Consider the following 26,868-nt stretch of genomic DNA (forward strand, 5'->3'; position numbering starts at 1 on the left):
TGGTCGCAAAGAGAGAGAGAGGCAAATTTTGCTCAGAAGGAATAGAAAAATCAATGTATTCCTACTAGGGAACGAGAAAATAGTCTGTCTAGATCTTTTCAGAGATCTGGAACAGCCTGCTCAAAGCATCCACACCATCCAAAGTGAGAAACACATTTAATCCCGCAGGCTGACAGAGAATGAAAGACAAAATATCAGTATATCTGATAGATCTTGCAGACAAAAAAAGAAAAGATGCCCTTTAGGAAGTCAGCACTGAAACAGTGCAATTATTGCTCTAAGGTGTTCGTCAAAGTCTCCCTCTAGTCGCCAAGAGAAGAAAGGAAACGAGGAGGGAAGATAAGCAAAAACACTGCAGAAGGAAAAGGAACTTTCACAGGATAAAAATGGAGCATTTCCTACCTGCATCTTTTCCAGCATGTCGAAGAAATCTGCAGACTGAAACAAATAAAAACATTAGAAAACCTGTAAAACCACTGTAAATGCTGGTAAACCTCGATTTACATAACAACAACTTCCCAACACAAAGTCAAGTTTGTACATCAGCCGAGTCACTGCTTTTCTGCTGTACCTAATTATCACCTTATTGCAGGTGATTCAACACGGAATGCAAAACGTACCAGCCTGAATTTAAAGGTCTTCCTCTGTGCAGCCACAAACAGAAACTCTGCAACTCTCACAGTGTCAAGAGGGCAGGGAAGGGCAGCAGACTCACACCCCTGAATACATTCTGATAAGGAACCACTTCCTCTGAAGGCAACACGCCCACGGACACGCTCTTACACAAACACAAGCGTGCCTGGGTGCTGGCTGCATGTCCTCCGTCCCTGGGCAGAGGGAGGGGGGCGAGAGGAGGGGCTTCACTTTTCCTCGCACAGAGAAGCTGTGAAGGTGATAATGGTCTACACGTGCTCACATTCTGCTGGCCTCATAATGTGCAGAGACAGGGGTTTGAACGAGTGTGTGCATATCTTCACGCTCGCACATCATGATGCCACAACATAGGAATTTCACAAAAATATATATATATATTGCTAAGAGAATGTGTAATAATAGGGTGGTGCTTCCTAAAGTCATAGCGCTTAATGAAACGTAGCAAATGAACAAGTGAAGCCTGGGCATAAACATTCTACATGCTTTTATTGCAGTCATCAAAGATCGATTCATGAGCGGTTGTCTTATAAAACCTAATCATCACCATCTTCAGCGCCAAAACACACAAACACAAACAGAGCTCTTATCAAAGTGTTAATATTAACCACTGAGGAGCGCCCTGTAGTGGTGAAGCTACACTTTAAAACAACCAGACACACAAAAAAATATATATTTTTATATTTTAAAAAACTTTTCCAGTGGTGTTTACTTCTCTTTCTACAGACTGTAAGAGTAGACAGTGCCTTGCAAAACGTTTTTAATTACTTGTCACATTAAAACCTACACTTAGCATTTATCGCATTGGGACTTTCTGGCACCAGGAGTGCATAACTCAAACGTGGGGGAAATACGGAGGTTAGGACTTACCGGTGAAAATGTCAGTGTTATTTTTCCGTTTCAAGAATGACACTGAAATTTGTAGCATTCATTTTGTATTTAGCCCCAGTGAGTCAATACTTGGCAAAACCACCCTATTGCTTCATTTACAGCAGCAATGTTTTCGAGGCATATCCCTAACAGCTTTGCACAGGCAGAGGCTGAAATTCTTGCTCATGTTTTTTTTTTTAGAATCTATTTAATTAAACCCTTATCTCAACAGGTAAAATGCCAATAGACATTCAGCACAGCTTTTGAGAGGCAGTCCTGGCAAAGACAACAACGCAATATGTTCACATTCAAAACAAGAACTCAAACAGAAATATTAAAACATTTGGGGATGAAGCTCAGTGAGATTGGGCGGAAAGTCTCCGTGAACAGCAATTACAATTTAATTAGATTTAGACCATCCTAACATATGAATGAGCAAAGTCATTCTATCGTAGCGTTGGCTGATTGATTGGGTTGATGGAAGACAGAACCTCTGCGCTAATAAAACATTTTTTTCCACCCTCTATCTGGTTTTCTATCTTGACTGCATTATGTTTACGTCCTGAGCAACTTCATGGTCTGAATAACAGCATAAACACACCCTCACATCATGATACTGCCACCACCATGTTTTAGCGTGGACACCTGCTGATGGTGTTCGTTTTCCAGCACACAGAAAGTTTCACTCTGGACTCCTGTGAACACAGCAGCTTCTATTAGATAAAGCTGTGACCCCCAATCCACCAATTTGGTCACCCTTACATAAATTCAAGATTTGCGTTGCACATTTACTAATTGATCAATTTCGAAAGGGGTTTTATTTTATAAAGGATATCAGAGTAAAATGGTTAGAATGCATGTTCGTGTCAATATTTTCAAGTTTTTATTAGTAAAGAAAATGAAAAACATAATTTCTCTTCATTATTACTTTTATGGGTCACTCTGTGTGTGCCTTAAATTCTAAGGAGGTACACTGACATGTGTGGTTGTGAGACAAACTTATAAAAAAGCTCATATATTTTTGCAAGGTGCAGTAGGTCGTGCAGAGCTTGGGCAATACAGAATGTTGGAACAGTTTTGTTTTTTTCCACTTGTATTTACTGAGCTCTTGCAAAAAATGAGTTAGAGCGAAGACTCTGTGCTCAATTTTCAGCTCTATCACCAACAGTGAACAGAGAATAAAGAAGAGAGTCTGTGTTTATGCCTGGCTGTCAGTCTGAATGCTGCCTGAATGTGTCTCGTTTTACCCTTGCTGCCCTGTTCTCTGTTATCCCTTTGTCTCATCATGCTAATTTGTCCTCCGTTTTCTTTTTTTTTTTTTTTCAGCCAACCTTTTCACTTCTGGCTTTTCTTTCTTCGTCTCTCTTCAGCCAAGGCAACATCTGCATCTCTCATCTCCCATGGCAACCTGAACAGGATACCACAGGCTGGCGGAAAGCAGATTGTATCGGCAAAATGGCCTCCACAACTGATTGACTGACAGGCTCATTGGCTGGCAAAATTCACACATATTCATGTCAAGTCATGAACTTTATTGGCCACAAAATCGAGAAGAAAGGAGGAAAAGTCACAGCAATCTTCACACTTTGGTGATTTTGATGTGTGGGACTACGGGGGATATGTTGCAGAATTGAGCTTTTTCGGGCATGCAAATTTAAGGCAGCAACTGTGAGAGGTCTATTTCATTTGAAATTGTAGTTCTGAATTTTTGATAGGAGGTTTTGGTAAAACGATGTTACTAGTTAAATCTTAGATCTCAAAACAACTCTGATGTCTGAACTTCTGTGAAGGCTGTTTTGTGAACATTTGGATTTTTATAATTTCTTTGATTTTATTTACAAAGAAGTCTGGGATTGTTTATATATGGACATGGATGTAGGAGGCGGTGTGCCTCCAGTGATCATCTTGTGTGAAAAAATATATTTTTTAAAAACATGATGCTGCTGTTACTCCCAAATTTATTGTCTTTGAAATGCTGTTTTTATTTCTAAAACATAATGCGAAGCATTTTCAGTCAGAAACAAAGCAGTATAAAAATTTAAATTATGTTAGCCGTTAAAGTATACAATACCTTACAGACTGTTCGACTGCCTTCTTTTCTCATCAAGTAATTACTCAGTATGAAATAATTAACATTTTCCTTTCTCTGTACATGTTTCAAACAGGAAGATAACTGCTGGTCCACCAGGTCTGACTTCAATTTGCTCTTTAAATAGCCATCAGTTTCTACAGCAGAGTTTTGTTTTTTTTGCTTGAATGGCACCCAGGCAAACTCCGTTGTGCACAAAGTTTGTAAAGCTATTCTCAACATCAAGTAAAAAGTACAAAATCACCGCCGTTTGTAGATGTATATTGGTGAAACTGACAGATACGTTTTGCTTTGGGGGATTTTTCTTTGTGTGCTCCCCATTTTTTAATGCTGCCCTGGGCAACTGGTCACATTCCTCATATCAAAAACTCCCCCTGAGCATCAGAGTAAAAAAAAACACAAACAAAAACAAAAAAATCACCTAATGCAAATGTGGCTATGGAAGAAAGATTCATAAAAAAGTGTTTGCATAAACTTCCATGACGTTTTTCAGATCGGAGCTATTATAAGATTGTAGAAGCCCAAAATGATCTTCATCAAGACACAAAGACAGCGTGTAGAGATCTTAACTTCAGAAATCCTGAGCTATCACTTTAAAATTTCTCTAACTGACAAAAACTCATTGAGCTGGGAACATCGGCATATTTTTAATAACAGCATGTGAGAGCTTCACTCAGGAACAGGATAAAGCTCAATGAAAGGACGAAGATGCTTCTATTGCGTAAGACACAGGTCAACACAGTCACATACAGTACAGCTTCAGTGACGATTTGCATCTGGAACAGACAGCGCAGTTTTTGGCTTGTTTATGAAAATGAGGCTTCACACGTCAGAGTAAACACTAGATAGGAATAAAACTGAGGAAAGTGTAAGGGATGAATTCAAATCGAACAGACGTCAGGTGTTTGACTTGGATTGGTGTTTCTGATTAGTCCTAGAGCTCAATTTCTAGTTTTCCAACTTAAAACTTGAAACAAATATTTAGAAATATTACCACTATAATAAATGTTAATAGCAGGGTTTTGAACTTCAACAGAAATATGTGGCAATTTTACTGTATTTTAAATTGCCACATGCTGACTTTACAAAACAGCAATAATACTTGAATTATAATTTTTTTCTCAACTATAATAATGACTAATTACAGTAAAAGCAACATTTTTTCCAGCATATGTTGGTCATAACGGAGGCTGTTGGTATTAAATTCAGACTCTAACATTTCAAGTGTTATACAGAGCTTAAACCATTCAGATGAACACTTTATTCTGCAAACACTGGTTATTAATTTGATTTGATCAACAACCTATCTGAGTGTTTTTATAGATGGTCGACTCAGACTTACCATCACAGGACTTGAGACAGCCTCTCTTGTCTTTTTTCCATGGGTTCTCATTTTTGCCTCTGCTCTCAGTTTTGTTCATCCTCTGTTTTGACTCGGCAGCAGAAGCGCCAACAGGAAAGTCAAGTCAGGTGAGTAACTGAATGATTTGTCAAAGCAGAACAGGTCCTCCCAGTGTGTTCACCGCACATGGCAGCAGGAGTTATGTGGGGCAGATTTACAATGTGCTGTGTCACCTTGAGTTTCTTAAAGGAAATGATTTATTTATAGAACTACACACAGTGTGCATCATCATGAATATGTAAAATTCAAGATGAAAGAGCAATAACACCATTTATTTCAGGTTATGAGCTTTGTCAGGGATTTTGAGAGGTCTCAAATATTCTCAAATCAGCCATCCAATTTCAAATTCAGTCATCGTTGAAAGTCCCAAATGATTGTAAAATTCATCCCAGTGAAAAGTGTATGCAAACTAAGTGGCAATGTAGATGAAAATAAATTGCATACCGTATTTTCTGGAGGACAGAGCGCACTTTACTAAAAGCCGCGCCTACATTATTATTATTATTATTTATTTTTTTATGGAAACGTACATATATAAGCCACCGGGCTATAAGCCCACCGTCTCCAACGCCAAACCACAAGCCCTCAACTTAAAAGCTGCATCATAAGAGTTTGAATAACTTTCTCCGTCATGCCTGCTGCTAGCATGTGGTTGTTCTATGAAAATTGGCGCTTTCTTCTTTGATTTCCAATTTTGACTTCCAATGATTCACTTCCTGCTAAAGAGCCCCCTGGTGGTTGAAGAGAAATCCACAGAAAAGCAGCACCGGGCTATAAGCCGCATGGTTCAAAGCGTGGGAAAAAAAGTAGTGGCTTATAGTCCTTAAAATACGGCACATGGCGGCTGGTTACATCTTTCCATTTACGATACAAGTGGTAATAGAAGGAGATCTCATTTTATCAACTTATCTTAATAAGCTTCCTTATAATAGTTTGGATATTTAAAGTGAAAGGTAAACAGTGATGTCCAATTTGAAATTGAAGAGTAAATATTAAAATACATGTATTTTATTCTTCAGTACTACAGCACATAAGTACACATAATGGATTCAACCACTTCAACCCTGTGCTATTCACTTTATTTCTCTTGGGTTATGACTTGAAACAGATTCTCTAACTGCTCCACTAATGGAGAAACCACTAATGCTGGGCCGTAATGTCGAAGCTTTATCCAGAAGCTAAATAAATTAGTTGATGAAATGAACCACAGAATATTTCATTAGCCTGTCTGAAAAAAGGATGAATGTTTTTAAACAGAAACCATGGATTTGATGTACATAGTGATTATAAGAGCTTTCTAACATTTCAAGTCTTGCTATTAAAGCTCTCTAGCTCCCAGCTGAATTGTTGGTTGCCAGCTGATAATTAGCCACATATCAAGTATGAAAGTGATGTTTTGATTCCATCTTCTTTTCACATACATGTTTTCTTGTACATGAAGGTTTTTTTTTTCTTTCCTGTCAGTCACTCTGCAGTCTCACTTTGTTTTGAACAGGGATGACAGTGCACTTTGAGGTCAATGTAAAAAAAAAAAGTGTTTCCTTCTTAGAGAAGTCGTTATCTGTTTCTTGTGTAAAATACCGCCTTGGGAGGAAAACAACTCTTCAGTGGGTTTTCAAGAAAACAGCACGATATGAGTAATAGAGGTCTGGAAATCATTACATCTGAAAGGCTTTTGCAAAAAGTAAAAAGCATTCTTTGTGTGTAGCTCATAAGTCGGTGTGGCAGCTCCTTTAATCAGATGCATTTAAAAGTCCTCAATTTTGTGATACATTTTCACACTTTGGTTCCTGTGACAGCCCGAGTTCAGCTGGAAATTTAGCGTGAAGATATCATCAGTCTCACAGTAAAGCCTTCAACCATTTCCTTTGCTATGGCACCATGATCCAGTTTATCCTGCTGGATGACCTGACTGCAGTTCTTTTTATATGGAGAATGAAACTTAGTGCAAATACGCAAATAGGCATGAACTGGTATGATAGGGTATGATAAGCTTGAGTAAAAATATCACAGCTGTACTTAACTTAGAGAAAAATAATAATTAAAAAAAAATAATCAAGTCATCTAAATGCTTTTGTTTAAAAAACTAAAAGATAACTGGTGTTCCATATTGCTGCAAAATGATCAAACATATTGAATAATGGAGTTAAAATAATGTCATGTATGGCATTTTTTTAATTGCTATTTTGATTCTGATAGATATTTAGCAATATTTTACAAGTAAATATCTTTATTACAAAGAATAAAGCTTTTCATCATGCTGGTCTTTATAGGGTGACACTGAGGTGCAACCAGCTGATGTTAGCTGGCTAATTAGTGGAGCTATCTGCTGGTAGGCCTCTTCCAGTCAGCTGCTTAACAGAAATGACACTCAAATTCAGTGAATTGGCTGTTGATAAAACCAGAAAAGTAAATCTAAACAACTAAATTTTTATTTCCCTTAAGTAAATAAAAAGTATGGGGGGTTCCTAGTAGCCAGATAGGGAAAGATGAAAACATGTACAGTGTTGATATAATTAGCTAGATTTGTTATACGCTACCTGCTAAGGGACAAGTGATAAAAAATATCTTGCTAACATTTGCATATTTACATACTTCATCTCAAATAAATGAACTTATAGTATAGTTTTTCTACCATCTTAATAAAAAACTTTAAACTATAAGATCATCACGACAGACAACTTGCACTGATGTGAGACCAGAACTGTTCAAAATCTTGAAGCCAGAAACTGGCCCAGGCCCGTTTACAAGTAAAACCGCAAATAAAACTGGATGATTTGTAATAAAAAAGGAGACTCTATAAACCTTCTGAACCAGTAATGACTAATAATCGGCAAAAGGAAGTTATCCCACACTAATTGGAGAATAAACAGAAAGACAGCGGTATTACAACATTTTAGCAAACATTGGAAAAATGTTAATGCGTTAACTTTCATTAATCACAAACTATTCCTTCTTGTGGGAAATTCTTAGTTGAAAAATACAGGTTGAAATTTTACAACTGGAGCCAAGAATCTGTAGTTTCTGCATTAGGGTGGCATACTACCTCTTTATTTTCCTTTTCTCTAAAGTTAATCCCTTCTTTAATGTCAAGTACATACATAAAGAAGGGATTACAGCACTCCCCGCCTGGAAGACCAGAATTCAGCTGATGCAATCAAGCATATATTGACTGAGATCAGAGAAAGGAAAAACAAATATAAAAAAGCTTAACTGAACCTCATTTTAGATACTTGCCCTTTACACATATCCCATACAGCAATAAATACCTGCAAATCCTGAAGCATGATAAGCTGTGGTTTTACTTCAGCATAGCATGTACACATAAAATAATAATAAAAAAAAAGTAAAAAGTTGTTTATATGATTTTACATTTATCATGTACGACACAAAACCGTGTTAGGACATATAAAACCTTGTTTCAGTCTCAAGGAGGTTGTGATATGGATGTGATGCGGTAAATATAATCCCTCCACACAATACATGAAGGTATAATCATGGTGTCATACCTTCATGCTGGGTGGTGCTGTGCGAGGTGGCGATGGGGGACATTCTCCCAGGGGGACGTTAGAGATGGTCAGCAGTTCCTGTTTCCTAGAAACACAAGGGGAAGAAAACACCTTTAATTTATTCAGATCTGTGATCGACAAAGTGTTCACAGGGTCATACATCCGTGTTTCCCTTTAATTAGGCTGCTTAAAAATGGGACTGTCATTTAAGTGTGAAAAATCACAGCACCTGAAAAGGCTTCAAACAATATGTCAGCCTGCATAGATCTCCGTGTTTCAATGTTTGACTAAGCGGAAAACAAGACTTGATTATTTTAGCTTGTTGATTTTCTCTCCATTTAAATTCTGAAGTCTATTAGCTACTTTATATTTAGCTCACACTCTGGACATTTGTGCTGTGCTAGTGTTGAAACACATTCAAATGAGGATGTTTGGTGACGCACAAATGAGAACTTAGACCCTTTAAGGCACATGGATAAAACCCAGGGAAAATCTAATCGTTTTAGTGTTAGTGGTGAAAACAAGTTCTCCCCTGATTAGTTTGACAACAGTGTTGTTTAATTTATGTCTTGGACTGTAATTCAATTTGCCTGACATTTTTTACATTCTGAATCTGAAAACGTTCGCCCATAGAAGCCAAATGTATGTCTAGAGCAGTCTTAACTAAAACTATAACAATAATAATACATAAAAAAAAAAAAAAAATCAAGAAGTGGGTTTAATTCCAATAAAAAGCAAGACTAAATTATTCTTTAAAAAAATGTCCTCTGATTATATTCTAAAGATTTACTACAGTTTTACCACAAAGCGCTGACCCCAATCATTAACTTCTGAAGTGGCCATTACAGCCTGTGGACAAGAGTGAATCCTATAGCTGTTAAGTAACTGCGCACCTCTATTTCATTTTAACATTTAATGTTCCTCTAATCAAAGGTTTTAACACGACCTCGGTGGGAATCTGCAATTAAGAGGCTTTCTGCTGTTTTTGTGCGCTCAAAGGAGTTCCAGGGAGCTGACAAAGAGCTTTAAGAGGTCATTTGTGTCTGAAAGACTGTTCTCATTTTCCTACTTTCCTCTGTATCATCGCATACTCAGAAGCATTGAGTGCACACTAATGATGATCCCAGATGCTAAAGGTTGAGCTGTAACTGAGGAGATGTGGGAAGATAAGACATTTTGAGAAAAACCTGTTGAAAACCCAAGAGTAGTCATAAGTGATGAGACTGATATTTCTAATTAATACATTCTAGGATATACAGATGAAACAGGCAAAATACACTGAATGTATGCATAATTTGCAATTGAACCAGACATGACGTGTTTGAAGTGGAAACGTGTTTCAGATCACTGTAGGTTCAGGAGCTACAAGGACAGAGCTGAGTTTTAATTAGGTGTTTTAAAGTAAAATTAATATGCATCCTCTTTCGCTTCATTAGCTGCAGAAATAAATGTTACCAGCTCTCCATTTTCTCTGCTGCATCAAGTGGTCGCAAGCGGCAAAGGTGAAATGCTGAATTAGGTGCAGAATAATAAAAGAAAAGAAAATAGAGAGCACAAGAAACGCAGTAAGGAATGGAAAAACACAGGAAAAGAAGTAATTTCAGGCCTAGCCTTTTTCCCCCCACCCACCCACCGGTCTCAGCATTATAACAAAGCACGGTTGTGTTCCTGTATATTAGTCTGCCTGACTGTCAGGTCTAAGTAGCCAAGGCTGAACATTAAAAGAAGATCATACGCCATCACAGACAGAGAGAATATCGTACAGAACAAAACACACGTTTCTGAAGTGCATTGTGTACTGTTCTTTTTTTGTTGTCCGTGAATGGCAGGTAACAAGTGGTTTTCCACTGCTGACCTGCGAAAAGGAAAAGCTTGTATAGACATCTGTCTCCGGGGCGCATCTGTGCTGTGAATTTCTACAACTAGAGCGACCCAAATCTTTCTGGCTTACACCGTCTCATACCATCTGAGCGCAATCACATTTCCAAACTGTGTGCATTTGAAGGAAAATGTCCATGTAGAACTATGTAGGTCCATGGTCCATGTATTTCTTGGTTTTTTATTGGTTAAAATTCCAAACAAAACAACAATCCTACTGCCTTGAACCCTTTTGGAAACGTAACGATTCGCTTAATATGTCGATGTCTAAGCTGTCTAACAACATTAATGGTATTATACAAACTTTTTTGTAAAATCGACCTGGCTTACTAGGTCAAGTATTGAGCTACTACTGAACATGACATGTTCAGTTTATCTGTTTCTTTTGCTATTTTGTTGTGAAACATTCTTTAATCAAGATAAAATCTGCCCTTTCCAAACCTAGCTTCCAGTCACATAAATCTGGTGACATCACAGAAGGCAGGCAACCACTAAATGATTTCCTGTCTATTTTTAGCAGCATGCCAGTAGCTTATAAAGCACTTATCCCAGTAACACTACAAATCCCACAATGCTCTGCATTTTTTTTAAATATTTTGACAGATTTATACTGCACTTATACTGTATACTTATAGTACAACTTATAAGTAAAAATGGATGCACCTATCCATTCGCTGCTTTAATAGTTAAAACATTTGAAGACGTTGCTCCTGCTACGTTCCCATGTGCACATTTTGGTGATTAAATGAGCAAGCTGCACAATGAGTACACAGTTTGGTTTACTTTGAAGCTATACACTGCTAAATCTGTTTGGCTTTGACATTGAGAAAACAACAACAAACATCCAGATGGCGTTTATGGAACTGCAGCGCAACATAAAACTCAAGACAAAGTCTGACTTCATGCATGGATAAAGCACACAAAACTCGTAGTCCCGAGGTGCACCCCCAAAGCACTCTCAGAATTTCCACGACTCAAAACCTAACACCAAAAATCAATGAACTTGTTGACGAGAAGCGATGTCAAGCTTCCCTCTCAGACAGAATGGCACAAAGAGCGGGGGAAACTAAATACTGCATATTTTTTTGTTCAAATATTGCAGTGATGGTTGTTTTTTTTTGTTTTTTCATTTGCACATTCCCTGCAACAACAATTTTATTTGAAAAGAAAGAATTCTTATTTTTTTCGCTCCTGCTTAAATGTACTGTTAAAGAAAAAAAAAGTTCTCTGAAAAACATTTGTTAGGGTTGTTCAAAATAATATTCCTGATTAAAACATTGCTACTTTATTATTGTATTATATTATTTGTTGCATTACATATTTTTACCAATTTTATCAGGTTTGATATTGTTTGCATAAGACAACTGATCACAGTGCTTTTAAGTAATTTGTATTTTTTTTTTCTTAATCAAATTACTCTTTAGGTTTTGTTTTCTTGTATTTTGCACAGCTCCAAACCTCACCTGTGTGCTTTAGCTGCAAGTCAGAAAATCATTTATATTGACCAGTGTTGGGGTGATCACCATTAGCAAGAAGCCAATAACAAAGTATTTCTCTCCACTTTATGTCTTCACAAAGAATATTTATCTCACCAGCAATGTCTGGAGTAACTGGTTCACAACTCAAGGTTTATGGAAGTGTGTAGTTCAATGTGAAACAAACCATCAGAAGTGCTGATAAATACTTTGGACCTGCCACTTTCAGCGTGTTCCATTCATGCAGATGGCCTGTTGGATTCTGAGTCGCTCCGTTCACTTGGGTGTTCTCGTTCTATTTCTGACCAAGAACTTGGAAACTGTGACTCCCTCGTACCAAGAGCACGCACCACTACGTCAGCTAATTGGTTCAATCCCTGTGGCTCTTATGACCTCATCATCCCAAAGTCACACAAAGTGGAATTCATAGTTTTCCCTTTTTATTTTCTGTGTACTTCTTAAAGCTTTGCATTATGGGAAATCCTGCAGTGGAAAGCCTAATTTAATGCCTAACTGTTTTTGTACATTCAGGCTGCAGTGTCCATAAAAAATAATTTTTTTATGGAACTGCAGTGTAACATAAAACTCAAGACAAAGTCTGACTTCATGCATGGAAGTCATGAAGTCATGACTTCCATGACTATATATATATATATATATATATATATATATATATATATATATATATATATATATATATATATATATATATATATATATATATATATATATATATATATATCACTATATACCACTGAATAGTAACTTTAAGAGATAGCAGAATTCATTTTGTTATACTGACCAAACCCACTAAAATATTAATCTCACCAGCAATGTTTGAACTATATCCTCACATCAAAATGGGCAGATGGAAACAGAGGCACCCACATAAAGTGAAACATAAAACTGCAGCAGGATCAAGAACTTTGCTCTGTGCTGAAATTGCATTTAAATAATAGCAGGGAAGAAGCAAATAATAGATCTATTTTGTACTCGGTGAACCTGAAAATGTAGCAGAGCACTATTTCTGCATGGCTTTCTTATACCACAATGCATTGAAGATATGCATTCTTACAATGTCACCTACATGTATTGTTGAACCTCAAACAAGTAGTAAATGTCCCATGCGCCATGGATCACTATTTAAGTAAGCCTGTCTGAATGAAACTCTGACAAGCATTCAGGTAAAAAGGGGAAAAAGTCAAGAATGACATAGTGCCCATGTTAGATAAAGTCATCAATATTTGTTCCAAGTTTGAAAATGACTCAGACCAAGAGGGTAAGGAGGATGAAGGGTGTGTGCTGGAACAGAAGGAGGAATAAGTCATGGGGGAAATGAATCAGAGAAAAAAAAAAGCTTTTTAACGTGAACGGCTCTCATAGGATCAGAGCGTCTCAATATGACCTTATCAATGCCCAGAGATTTATTTTCACACAACAGTTTTAAGACTCGCTGCCAGTAGACGGAGGACGAGCCGACAGTGGAGCGTATGTACAGATGTAAAGGTCAGGCAGGAAGAGTGGAAACCAAGGTTCCCTTCAGAGAAAAGGCTGAACTTCAGCTTTTAAGGTGTTAAAATCACATCCGAAATATTCACAGCCGTTACCTGAGAGATGCGAGAAGGTCAAGAAAGGACGGTGAACACAAAGTGCCAATTACTGTAGGGATGGACCACAAAATATCTCCCATTTTATTACACGGAACTTCTAAATCGCACTGAATTAAAAGTCAAATAACTGGATTTAAAATTATAGAGGTATGAGTACTTTACAAATTATTAGTAGCGAGTAGCCTGTCTGGGCAGAGTAATACTTTGATGACCAGTCAGATGTTCTTAGAAAGGCTCAGACTATGTGCCGTCTGCCTGTTAGGACAAAAGGAAACAAAAAAAGTGACAAATCCTTTACAGCTCGTTCTGAAATTCTTTCTATCCAACATTTTGTTCTGACGAATATTTTGTAAATCTGAAAGAGATTATCCAAATTCAGTAAAAAAAACCTGGGCTGGAACATAAAATGACCGTGTCACATTCAGCCCTCTCACAACCAGCTGACGCAGATAAGGTGTGGCAGGAAATTCTCTGCCAATGCAAAATGCTGCCGCCGCCACGAAATTGCATTACTGCACGCAGAAAACAGGCCATGGGCAAAACACTGAAGCTGGGGTGGCGTTTGTGAATCTCTCAGTTAGGGTGCTCTTCTGAGAACAGAGGAATCTATCCCAGACTTTAAGTTTCTTAACATATTCATGTTCTTATGTTCTCCAGACTCTTTCAGATTTAATAATTGCAAACCTGCAGCGACAACAGGAAATACTGCATAATTCTCCTCATTCATATGGCGAGTACAAGACGTACTTCTATTGCACAGCCACATCCACATAATCCTGTTTGCATGTGCTGCTGCTTAATTAAAGTTTATTCAGCAGTAATTACATCTATTCCCAGATTATGTTTATCTAATAATGAGATGCAAGAGTATATAAAAGTGTGCTTATGTGGGAGCCTTTCAGGCAAAAAAAAAAAAAAAAATTACAGAAAGAGAGACAGAAACTCATGTCTGATCATAAGTCAGTTTGACTTTTAAGATAAGATTTGACTAATGAAACATCCGGGATCAGCTTGGAGGGGCAAATGGGGTGAAAAAAAGAGACATAAAGCAACAAAATGAGACCTCCATGCATGCTCACATGACTGACCAGGCTCAGGAAGAAGAGATAAAGGCATGAAAAGGAAATCCGGATGACAGAGAAAGGATAAAAAGATAAAGGAGAGAGGACATGGGCAGAATGATGACATTCTGGCTTCTGTTATTAGGAGCTCACTGTTTGGCCCAGTTTTCAGCTAAACCTAATATTTATAATGAAACTTCACGGAGACGCTGATCCTCAAGCTGATTGGCCAATTACGCCAGTGATTGTTTCTCTAATGGAGTTAATCCAACAGTAATTGTAGACGGAGAAAATTAGAAAGGCACGGAGTGTGCAGACCTGGTCGGAGCAGAGAGGTCTGGTAATAAAAAAAAATAGCATCACACAGCAGAGGCCACTGCAATATCATTTATTAGACATGACAGCTGTGGGTTTGATAAGCACTCACTGAGGCTGCTGTTACAGCAGGTGCGCATAAAATCTGACACCCACGGTTTAACGTGACTGTGCTTAATTAAGTTAGACTAGAGGCTACGAACCCGTCTTACAGAAAGGATAACATATACTTGATGAACCGTGCCAGCAGTTTACATCTGCAAACATAGAAGCTTGAAAATAAACATAGCAACCCTGTTGGATCAGTTTTAATAACTTCCATCCATCAGATTGAATTAAAACCTCTTTCTGCTCCGTCTTCTTCTTCCACTTCCATCTTTTTTATTTAAGTCAGTCTGTCGATATTAAAACATACTCCACGCAAAGAGTTAAAAAAAGATGTACGTATCTGTCTGTCCAACAGGAGAGCCCAAGGGTCAGAGAGGTCAACAACAGAGCAATCATTAGGAGCCAATGTAAGTCGATGCTTTTTTCCTGTGGGAAGAGGCTCGGCATCATTATATTCCCTTATGAAATGAACAGCAGTGAAACCAAACAAGCCGAAACAATCCGAATATCAACTGATTTATTTTGGACATTAGAGAGGAAGCAACTGTAAAACTACATATAATGGAAAATATTGATTGCAAAAAAAAAATACAGATTTTTGTTTTCTGCCTAACAGTTCAGTGGTATAATGTAAACGGATCAATCCATAGACTCTATTCACTATGTAAACATCCACATACTGATATATATAGTATGAACATTATACAAACACAACCCAGTGTTACAAGTTCACTTACAAGATCTACTAACTAGTCAGTCTCTGCGTAGCTAAATTTAAGTTTTTACACCAAATGATCCCACAGTTTACTTCCACTGACAAAATGAAAAATGTTTTCATAATATTTTAATACTATTTTTCTGTATTTTCAATAATGGTTCCAGAAATGTTTTGCACGACATTTCCTTTTATTCCAGTTATTTCAAAAAGAGTGAAGGATACCACAGTAAAACAGGTCTTATTTTTTAAACATTCAAATATCTTAGCACATGTATATTACATGTAGTCTCCAAATGGTTTATTGGTTAATTAATTGCATATGTATTGTCTCCTCTAAACAACTTTTTTAATGAAATCTTTTGTTATTGCATAATTTATTTTTACATTTACATCAGAATTTGTGTCTTTTATTGCAAATATTGTGAAAAAAAAATTAAATCCTCCCTTGAGTACAACATACTACTGTCCTTTAAAAAAATGTCATTGAGTTCGATATGTTCCAGATATCATTGGTATACAGCACAACTAGTTTAGGACCTAATACTGACCCCTGGGGGATGTGACTAACAATCATCCATTTTCACAAATACTTTTTCGTTTCCTAGAAGGATTTTTAACCCAGTCCAGTGGCAGATATACTGTTAAGACAATGGAAGGAAAATTACGTGTTATTCCTACAGAACCTTTTGCATTTTAATCTGATCTGATGACAAGGCAACTATTGGCAATGTAGACTGAAATCATTTTAAGACCTGAGATTTAAGCTGGATGTTTACCTTGACCAGGACAATGACCTTGAACATATACAACTCAGATTAAAGTGGCACAATTTGAAAAATGGTGTCCAATTTGACTGAACTTAAGTGATTTGAAAAGAAGAATATGCATGGCCCTGTTAATATGGGGAGATTCTTCAGTTTCCATCTATTTTACACTAACTTCTGTCGTGATCGAATGCTCTTATAATTTAATCATTAAATCTGATATCTAATCAGGATATTACATTGTTTGTTTAGCGTGGAAAAAATAGTGCATATCATTTCCAGAGTCTATATTTTAAAACCAGAAATGAAATTAAACTGGGACCCAACTCCCAGTTTAATTTGTTACAAACTTTTCAAGAAGAAATATTATTCTCGACGCTGATGAGTTTCATGATAAAATGTCACCGACGCTCGGATCTCCTGTTGCTTTTATGCTTGCTTGTGATCTGTGACTGTGATAATTCATTCATTTCTGCTCGATAGCTTCCTCGTCTTCACCCGTTCAGATTTCATCGTAGGACATCTGTGTGTCACACTCTTCATCTATCTTGCTGCTCCAGTTTTTTTTGTACCTTTATCTCCTGCCCATCGCTTAAAACAGAAACCATCATTTGAAAATGCCACAAGACTTCTCTCTCATCTAATTTATCTTATCAGGACACCGGGCCATAAACTGTTAGGTAGCAGTAGAACTTTTTTTATCTTCAGCTAAGTGAAAATATATCAGTTTTGAAATAAACATCTGGATGAAAGAGTATTATTTCAGGTTAACTTTTAAGGGCTTTTCTACAATCGATGCCAATTTCAACATTTAAACATCAAGACTTCCAATGAATCAACAGCCAAGGTGGATCTATTTCATTTCACTTTGCCAATTTGTTTCATCTCTTTTTTTCCCAGAAACTGGCTAACTTCTTTGCATATGAAAGATTTGTGTACAAAAAAGCTAAAATGAACATGCTAAAGTAGTTTCCTTTTTTTCACCTTCCTTGCCTTGAAGAGATTTGTTGATGGAGACATTTTAGTTTAGTCACATGAATTGTTTTTTACAAACTGTCACAGTTTCTAAAAAGCAGAGATTCCCCTGTATTGTTTACAGAGCAGAAGGATCCCAGTTACTTTCTGCGATGCGAGACATCAGAGCATATTGGTTATTTTGGAAATAATTTATCATTTGAACTATATCATTCTTTGGCTATATTGTGTTAACATAAGTATTTGCCTTGTCACAGAATCCCAGACTCAGAAAAGCTGGGTAAAAATCCTCCTCTTCACCAATTTGAGCTTGAAGGTGAAGCAGCAACACTTGCAGAGAAATGTCAACTGTTTCAACATAACTTGCAGCCTTTTTGTTGCTGTGCACAAAATACATGTGCAATAGGTAAAGAAAGAGTCAATACTGGGAGGCAGTGTATGTAAAGTTAAGCAGATTAACTTAAACTTTGATCTTTTCTGATTTCTTCCTGTGAAAGATGCAAAGTTATACAAAGACAAAGTGGCTTAGCCTGTATAATAAAGTAATGTAAAATATTGCAGACAGAATTACTGCCTTTGGCTGACTTTTAGAATGACAAACAGGTGAAATCCCCTTCAACTACAACACATGTACAGGCACTCTGCCTGTGGCTTTGGATTTAACATCCAAACATTACAATAAAATACTATGAACTTGTAGAAGATTAGACAGTGCAGCTTTTGCCTTACCTTGGAAATGTTTCTGTCTGGACGCAAAAATGAAGCCAAGAAACAACAGATAGACATTTACATGTATTTTCTATAGATGGGTGCAATCAGAGAATGTATTAACATGCAGCCTTGTAGGTAATGTGGCGAACACTTGAATGTCAGCTCATTTTAAATAACAAAAGCAAACCCTGCCTCTTGGAAAGAAATGTCATTCCGTTTGGGCTGAAAAGGAAAAGAGGTGCATAGATAATTAGCAAACTGGGGAAATAGTCCACCATTGATCTAAAGCGAGCAACACAGCTCTGCTTGCCGTGAATCAACTATATCTGAATTTTGGGGGCAGTAAAGGAGCATTTGAACCACTGTGGAGTGGAATAATCACACACCAAGTTTGAGGGACTCAAAAACAAGAACTGGCTGCACAAATTGGAAATTATGGAATCAGTGGAAACAACAGTTTATATGAATAGATTTTGTACATTCACATGGAAAAAATAATATTTTAAATGCATTCTAAAAATGTATGACATGGATGCACAACAGCAAGTGTGCCATGTTTGGTTCAACCCGATGCTCTTGGTTAAAGTTGAGAAACCATTTGTCCTAAAATATTGTGCTTCGTATCATTAACTTCGCTGCTTCAGATGAACCCTAGGTTCTTGATGGCCCAGATGTGTGATGATCTCTTTTGACGCAGTGGACCATCGTCAGATATAGATTAAAACATTTCAACAAAGCAGGCAGACGTTCTTGTCCTCAGGGATGGTGTTGGATGAGTGTATAAAAATGTCTGGTATTGTCATTTTCTTTGTCATATCAGTGGAAATATCATAAATCTTGTCTAATCCCATTCATTTTCCTGGATTCCCCCTACCTCTATTTTTTTTAGTCTCACACTTGTTTTCAACAACTGGAGTAAAAGGGAAAAAAAAAGTTATGCGTCTGTCAAATGACAATAGATCTCTCACTTATCAACTAGCGCTACTGCACTATGCGCTGGATAGCCACACCAGAACGGAACGGTCTTGGACAAAAGAAAAAAAGAGAACAATCTGGAGACGGACAGGGAAGAGAACAGAATGAATGGAAGACAAGAGTGAAAGGGAGAAGACCACAGAGTGAGTGAGGGAGAATAAATGAATCTCTACAGCCTAAATATAGCCTTCTCAATCCCATGTGCAGAGCCGGGTAAATAGGAATGTCTCGGGTGGGTCTCTGGGCACTTGTTAAAGACAATAACATGTCACGCCCGGCAAGCTTGTGCATTATAGGCACACGTGTTTGCACAAACAGGTGTGAGAAAAATGTGTGTGGAGTTTATGTAGTCACAAGAAGGAAAGAAATGCTCAGGAGAAGCAATATGCAGTTTAAACTGATGGAGTGCTCAGAAAGAAAAGAGAAGGAAGACGGAGGGCTGGAAATACATGACTCAGTGATCAAGTGAGACTGTGTTAAACGGCAGGAAGAGGAGAGTTTGACAGCATGTGGAAGAAAGAGGGAAAAACTGTGAAAGGTGGAGAAGAAAAGCATTAGCGAAGAGTTGTTTCTAAGACATCATCTGAAGCTCATTTTCCTTACAGGTTATTTTTGTTCAATGCTTCGTCAAATGTAATTACCTAAAGTATTCCACAGGATTTAATGGAAAAAAAAAACAACACATTTTTCAAAGGCCAACTCATTTTTCCTCTCAGCTAGAAGAGCTATATTTTAAGAGAGATGGAAAAAGAAATGTTGACATTAGGACAAATTGTATTTATGTATTGCACTGGACAAAACAATAACTATCCAGCCATGAAAAAGCAACTATACCCAGGGAGGAAAATACTCTAAGAGACTGAAATGATGCTTTAACAGAACTTTGTAAAACAAATTAAGGGACAAATTGAAACAAACTCAATTAATTAATTGGTTTAATCTGCTTTTAAGTGAGCTTTTAAATGCTAGCATACTACATGTGTAAATCTGCCTACATCAGGCCATTCTCACAAACTGAGTGACCATGCAATAAACAAACAGTAGTTTAAATGTGAAAAATATTTGCTGGGGACTCCAAGAGTATACTTGCTAAAATTGAAAGCAGATTTACCAAAACCTAGGTTGAATATACAAGAGACAATAAAACAAAATATTATTGAATGTTACGCCACACCATAATTTAATCAACAAAGTTCAACTTGAAATTCTGAATCCGTATGGATGAAATACAATATCATTAATTGAAAACTGCTCACTAACTCCCATTGTTGCTTCAGTATTTAACAGCTATTATGCAACAAATCTTTACTTGCAGTCATTGTGCCAACATTTTGGGATTTCGATACTTCTATTCAAACTCTTACAGCAAACGTCTACAAGACGGCCAAGCCTTTCTCCTAGCAAACCTTGCAAACATGCCAAATGTGCTTGTCTATTTATAAAAGGTACCATATTGAACTTTGACATTTGGAAATGCCCACAGAGGCAAATAAAATCTCAGAAGTAGCTGTTCAGTGTTTGGCAGTAATACATGGTCTGAACTTAGGTTGAACTTGCAGGGTTGACTCCTGGGAAGACCAGGGATGGTCTCGGATGCTTTCTGGTGGTGGATAACCCATCTCACTGTACATTAATATAATCTAGAAATAAAGAAAAAAACAGCTATAAAATTTTTCCCAGACTAACAGGCATCAACTACTACTGCCGTGATGGATAATGAAAATGTCTTTCGCGAGTTGACAGCTACGTGTCTAAGACCAGTTTACGGCCGAAACCTTTTCACACTCAGCTGTGATCAAATATTCAAATGCATTTCATTAGTATAACTCTTCTAGTAATCATTTTTAAAATAAAATATTTTCCTGTTTTAAATGGCTGTGCTTAAAAAATAAAAATAAAAATCACAACCCGTTAAGTGATGTGTGGTTGTTCAACAGAAAATATATTTATCTAATTCTAAGAACTAATATGATTTTAAAAAATCCTTTCTTCTATGTTTATTAAAATCCTGTTTGCCTTTGAAGGCTTTTTTGAAGACAAAGAGACCAAATGTTTTTGGCTTTTCAAGACACTGAATTTCAGTTATTGTTTTAACAACAAAGGTTAATGCTGGCCATTATCAATTATTCAAGTCAACACACTGATTCAACTCTCTGATGTCTGATCTCTATGCGTTCTTTCTGTAAAGGTTGTAATTTCTCCCTCTCCTTTCCTGCTCCAGCTTTGTCTGTTAAAGACTCTATTGTTAAAGCCCTCGCCATATAAAAGTTTTATTTAACTTAGGTTAATAGTATGTTAAACGTTTTCTTTAAGGTTCAAGTACATTTGTTATTTTGCCATTGTGTAACTGTTCTTTATTCTGTCTTACCCAAGCTTTCAGGTATATGTATTGGGGACATTTTGTATTTGTATCTAAGGTTTCAGGAAATGGCATACATAAAAATGAATGCCAAGTACATTTGTTACATTGCCATTTTTTAACTTTGTTCTTCATTCTTTCCTACCCAAGCTTTCAGGTATATTTATTGGGCAGATTTTTTATAACTGTATCTAAGGTTCCAGGAAATGGCATACATAAAAATGTTATCATTTAAAATAACCATTTAATTTGACCACTATGTTTGTTCTGAGTGGAAGTAATAACGTTTTAGAGAGGGCCAGTTTTGAATCTGATAATCATTGAAGTTAAAGACGGCAACCGGGCTTTCCAAGGTTAAATACTTAGAGATCATCCCCAAAGATAATTTGCCAAAATTCCAACAGAAACATAGGAATATGCTTGTCAGCAAAATAAGGAGTGTTGGGTTGTTGACTTTTCCATTGCTGATTGACAAGGGTTGAAAATTTTTTGTTGTGCTCTTTTTAATGAGAGTGTAAATAAAAAAACTTCTTTATTTGTACTCTTTTTGTACTGGTAACTTTTGAAAATGTTCATTTTTGTTGATCAGAATCAAACTTACTAGATAATAATTTCAAATCAAAATTTGCAATGGGTGTATGGTTTGCTGTTCAGAAGAAAGGAGTGAAAATTGCAACATATAGGTCATATGAAACGGAATAGAAATTGACGAATGGCCTGTTACTGCTTTGGTTGCATCAAAAACTAAACCTACTCCACGATCTCTGTCTTTATTTTTTATTTTTTTCTGAAATATCTAACCTTTACTTTGCTCAGAACTGAAGGAACTTGCCTATTTGACTCTAATTATTAAACCTGCACTTCTAAAGTTAAGCATAAATGTAAGCAGATATCTCATTCATTGTTTTTTTGTGGGAGTGTGACTATTATTTCTCAACGGACCACTTACTGGCAGGCTGTAATGTATGACTCTATGTGCCAAGAAAAGCCAGGAAGGTTATCTGTAATGGTTTTCAGCTGTGACCAGCTGCTGGTGTAATTACCTTTGTTAGCTGTTCAGCCCAAAGCCTTTCAGCGGCCACATGCCCAACATAGGACTCAGTTAAATGTATTTTATTTGCAACACTGAGTATCCTGCAGCCTGTTAATGCTGTTGAATGTTGAAAACAATTGAACGGTGCTAAAGTGTTGCTTACACTTTTAAGGGAGATGATACTCAATTTGTGCTTGATGATTTCTATGCTCCATATCAAGAGCTGTCAACCAGATGTATAAGTGTTTTTGGGTTGTTTTTTTTTTCTCATTAGCTCGCTTACCCTTAATGATTTAACCAGTGATGACTTTTCAAAAATCAATACTCCTGCCTTTTCTGTTTGCTTGCAGTATCAAGGTAAAGAATTTGCAACATCCTGACATTAAGTCATTATTGAAGTCAGTCTGTGTGGTCTAAGTCTACTCCACCACATATGTTGTGGGCCTTTCTGTTAAAACTAGCTCTTACTGCATAATGACACATATCTAATGTACAACAGTTTTGATTTTTTTTTAATTTCTAGCTTTGTTTAGTTACTAAAAAAATTCCAGTTTTGTGAATGTATTACCCTTTTCAGTTTTAAAGTAACCGTTTGACATTTAAAAGAACACAATACAGCTTTTGTTGTCTCTGGGAGAATGAGATGAAAATATTGATATCATTGTAATGTTTGTACAGTAAAGCCTGAGTAAATAAGGCTGGAGCCAGCTTAACTTAGCAGACAGAGTGAAGGCAATCTGTGGGGTAACAAGATATTTCCACAGAAAACCGAAAGGTCAGTCTGCAAAACCTGAAGTTCTTTTCACTATTACGAAAGGCTTGGTGAAACCAACTAACATGCATTGTATTTCAGCATTCCAGGTTTTGAACAAGGGATAATTAAATTCAAAAGAAAAACCGAGTAAAAGTCTCAGGTGTTGGGTGACAGAAGGTTATAAAACCAATGCTAATTGTCCTGCTAACTGTAAACAGCTAATGGTTAGCAAGCATTTGTATTTATCTTATCTGTCACTATAGTTTTTTTAGTTTTTTTTTTTACTTGTTCACACCCAAAGAGTGTTAAATGGCTGGCTTGCCAAAGGTTTTTGCTACTCTGTCAACACAACAGTGCACCTCAAGAACAATTTCCTCACAACGATTTAGTCTCAAGCTGTCAAGATAAAAATATAGGGTCTGGTTCAATGGCATGAAGGTGTGTGCTTTTAGTTTGCATCACCTGCCCTGTACTTTGCTTCATGAGACAGACTTTGAGAAGATTTATTGTAGCTCAGTAGGGCAAGATATCATACAACGAAATCTTGTAATTCCCTTTCGAATGAAGAATCAAGGAAAAGACTACAGGTACAAATGAAGACCCAAACTTTAAATCTTCATAGTTCACACACAGTTTGTTAAAACTTTCTGAAAAGACCCATTTCAGCTTTAGAAATATGTTTTATTAGGCGGTAAGAGTTTAATTTCTTGATTTCTTTCTGTCAGTATGTTGAAAATATACAGTGGTCATCAGCATAACATTACACAGACTTGCAAAATATACTTTTATTGCCTCCAAAGTAAAGAACTCACTATGCTTTCTGTTGTTTGAAAACATTAGAACAAATAGAATGCATCTATGAATGAATTATGTTTATTTTTAATAAATCTAGCATTGCTAAGATGCTTGAATGTTGAATCAAACCAGTAGAAATCAACATAATATTTGAGCCATAGCTGCATATGTTTTTTATAAAATGGAGGCTTTTAAAATCAGACTGTTCGTTGACAGCAGTGCACTATTGGAGATACACAGCAACATAAAAACAGTCATGCTGGCTCTGTAGCAGGAGATAAATGAGTTACAGAGGGCATTAATGCACAGAGGCTCATATAAACACCCTAATACAAGCAACAGGGCTCAACTTGCTCAACTTAATGGAGGGCAAACATCTGTATCAGCTCAGTAAGAGTATATATCTTACTGTATCAGAGTAAGAGGAGCACAGTGAAAACTAATACTGCCTCTGTTGTTGAACCATAAGAATGTTATTTTTACTTCGCAATGATAAAAAGTCAAGACCTAAATAAATCACTGTTTAGTGACAATTTAGGCAGCTTAGCCTTATTTCCAAACGCCCAATAACAGTCTGTAATCCTGTCTTCCTTCTATTCGCATGACGAATAATTGCCTTAAATACAGCAAATATCCTCCAACAGCAGATGGTCTCCTGTTGATGGATATTTGGGATCTGAAAGGATGCAATCATGCACATATTCACCAGCACTTCAGAAAAAGACACCTTAAAATTGTAGGCCATTGTGGGGAGACTATCTTGTGACACAACCGCATTAACAGCCATGACAGCTTTAGAGTATTGAGCTTCAGGCTACTGCTGCCGTCCTGACAGGATTTCCCCGCTTGTCGCTTGACACGGGGCTGTAACACGTAGAATGTGAAACATTCCTGTTCTTGTGTGTGCTTTTGTGCATGTTTGACAAACAAAGCAGCATTGTTAAATCCACAGACAGCTTTAGCCTACAGGCATAACTACATTTATCCATTTGAGGGAGGCCCCCCACTGGCTTCGTTGTCCTTGCAATCACTTTTTTGGCAGCGCCCTGTTGCTCTCGGGTTTATTTTACCCTGTGGTATTAAAATATTGTAAAATATTCGGAGATTCAAGGAGCCTCAGTTCATTGACATGTTTAAATTGCATTCAGCTATTAACCCAAACACCGACCATTGTCCAGAAGCAGATGATTGTCTGTTGGATATACGCCAACGAGTAGCCAGACAACGAAAAACAACAAAAAATAAACAAATTTCATCTATTTTGATCAATGAACTCCATAATAGCATCTATCATTATACACTGACAACAACGCTCTTCTGCTGTGAGAGAGAGACTTCCAGCTGATAATAAGAAGGCCCATTGGAGAGCCGTAAAGTTACTCCGTTTTATCCTTCTTGATTGTATGGAGTAGATTCCCTCTGTGGTCCTTTTACCATTTACTCACTAAACGGGATTTTTAAAACATAAATTCATATAGAAAAGCTTTTCTTTCTGGTAAGAAGTGACACCTGAGGAATCTGGAATTAAATTGTTTAAACTCAGAATGAACAACCAAGTTTTCTCAAGGACTTGAAGACTTTGAGATAAATAAACCCAATTCTGTCTAACAAATATCCTTTCTATTAGTAATAATCTAATAGCAGACATCTTTTATTTAATTTTTAACTAGGAATAATTTTATTTCGACATTTCATCTCAATTATTGTGACTGAAGTAAAAATTAATCCTCACTTTGTCCTATTTTAAGAAACCGCTTTAAAAACGGTCCATGACTTGAAATGGAACGCCAGCCAAGAGTCTCGTTTGCGCTCTCTTGCTTTACATATGCATCAAAATCAAAATCTTAGTCATTATTCTAACTGTAACAATCAACTAATTACATTATTTGACCAGCGGTGATGTTAGTACTGTTCTGTCTTAGATAAAACAATTGCAGTCCAAAAAAAAAAACATTTGGAACATGTTGGATCTATTTAAAATAAATGTTCCATTATAGTTGCTAAAGACCATTTAGATTTGGCTCAAATCTAAATCAATAAAGCCAGTCAATCAGAAATTAGCCTCAAAAGTTCTGGCTGCATCTTTAACAATAAGAATGTATCAAGCTGTAATGAGTTTACAGTGCTTAAGAATCGGCATAAACAAAGAACAAACTTGTCATGTCCAGGATGTCTGAGGCTAATTCCCGATTTGCATGCTCCGTTATCCATCCTCGCCTTGCGAAGTTAATTTTACAGCACCTTTATTACATTACATGAAAACACACACTGACTCAGATGACGTACACTTAGTGCTATTTGCAAAGTGAGTTGCAGTCTATTTTGAAGCAGCACTATTTTAGTCCAAGTTATGAAAACAAAGCATCAGCGTGCGTTGACTGCTACAGCTGCACATGACCTACACATCATCCAAGCGATTACGTGTGTCCGGCACCATGACCATACTCAATGTTCAGTCTGCAAAAGCCCTCCTCAGGTTCCAGTTTAACCACGCACGAGTTGGTGCAAATATTAGCCAAGGCAAACAGGTTTACAGACACCAAGGAGGGGGAGGGCTGGGGTCTCGACCCTGCCAGTCCTTAAGCACCGTTTGTTACCAGGTGGGATATTCTCAGGGGTCTAATTGACTACGTGCAGTATTAGCAGCAAGCTGATCCATGCTGCTCGAGAGCAAGAAGGGAAAACCCCTTTGCTTCCTCCAAGCGCATGTACATTTAGAGGAAGCAAGCTATCAAGTTCTCATATTTACTATTCCTTTAGTTCGACCAACCTGATCCAGTGGGAGGTACTAATATAGCCCTGAATAGTTTCTCTGC

The 26,868-nt window shown here is 37.0% G+C and overlaps 1 protein-coding gene across 5 annotated transcripts in view; it reads right to left on the minus strand.

Moving 5' to 3' along the window:
* The window catches only part of rap1gap2a (RAP1 GTPase activating protein 2a), a 77,546-nt gene that overhangs the window by 15,720 nt on the left and 34,958 nt on the right, over positions 1–26,868 (minus strand). For 3 of the 5 annotated variants that reach the window (XM_088011778.1, XM_088011777.1, XM_088011776.1), the window contains 2 exons: positions 8,522–8,606; positions 403–438 (listed from right to left, as the gene is read on the minus strand). In XM_088011778.1, the coding sequence (XP_087867904.1) occupies positions 403–438; positions 8,522–8,606 (121 nt within the window). Of the gene's footprint in view, positions 1–402; positions 439–620; positions 702–4,952; positions 5,135–8,521; positions 8,607–26,868 lie in introns of those variants that run through there. The other 2 variants (XM_015013350.2, XM_088011779.1) reach the window with 2 other exon arrangements.

This window comes from Poecilia mexicana, unplaced genomic scaffold (assembly GCF_051168715.1).
Source record: "Poecilia mexicana isolate PSO_F unplaced genomic scaffold, ASM5116871v1 scaffold_13, whole genome shotgun sequence".
In the NCBI taxonomy this organism is placed as follows: Eukaryota; Metazoa; Chordata; class Actinopteri; order Cyprinodontiformes; family Poeciliidae; genus Poecilia; species Poecilia mexicana.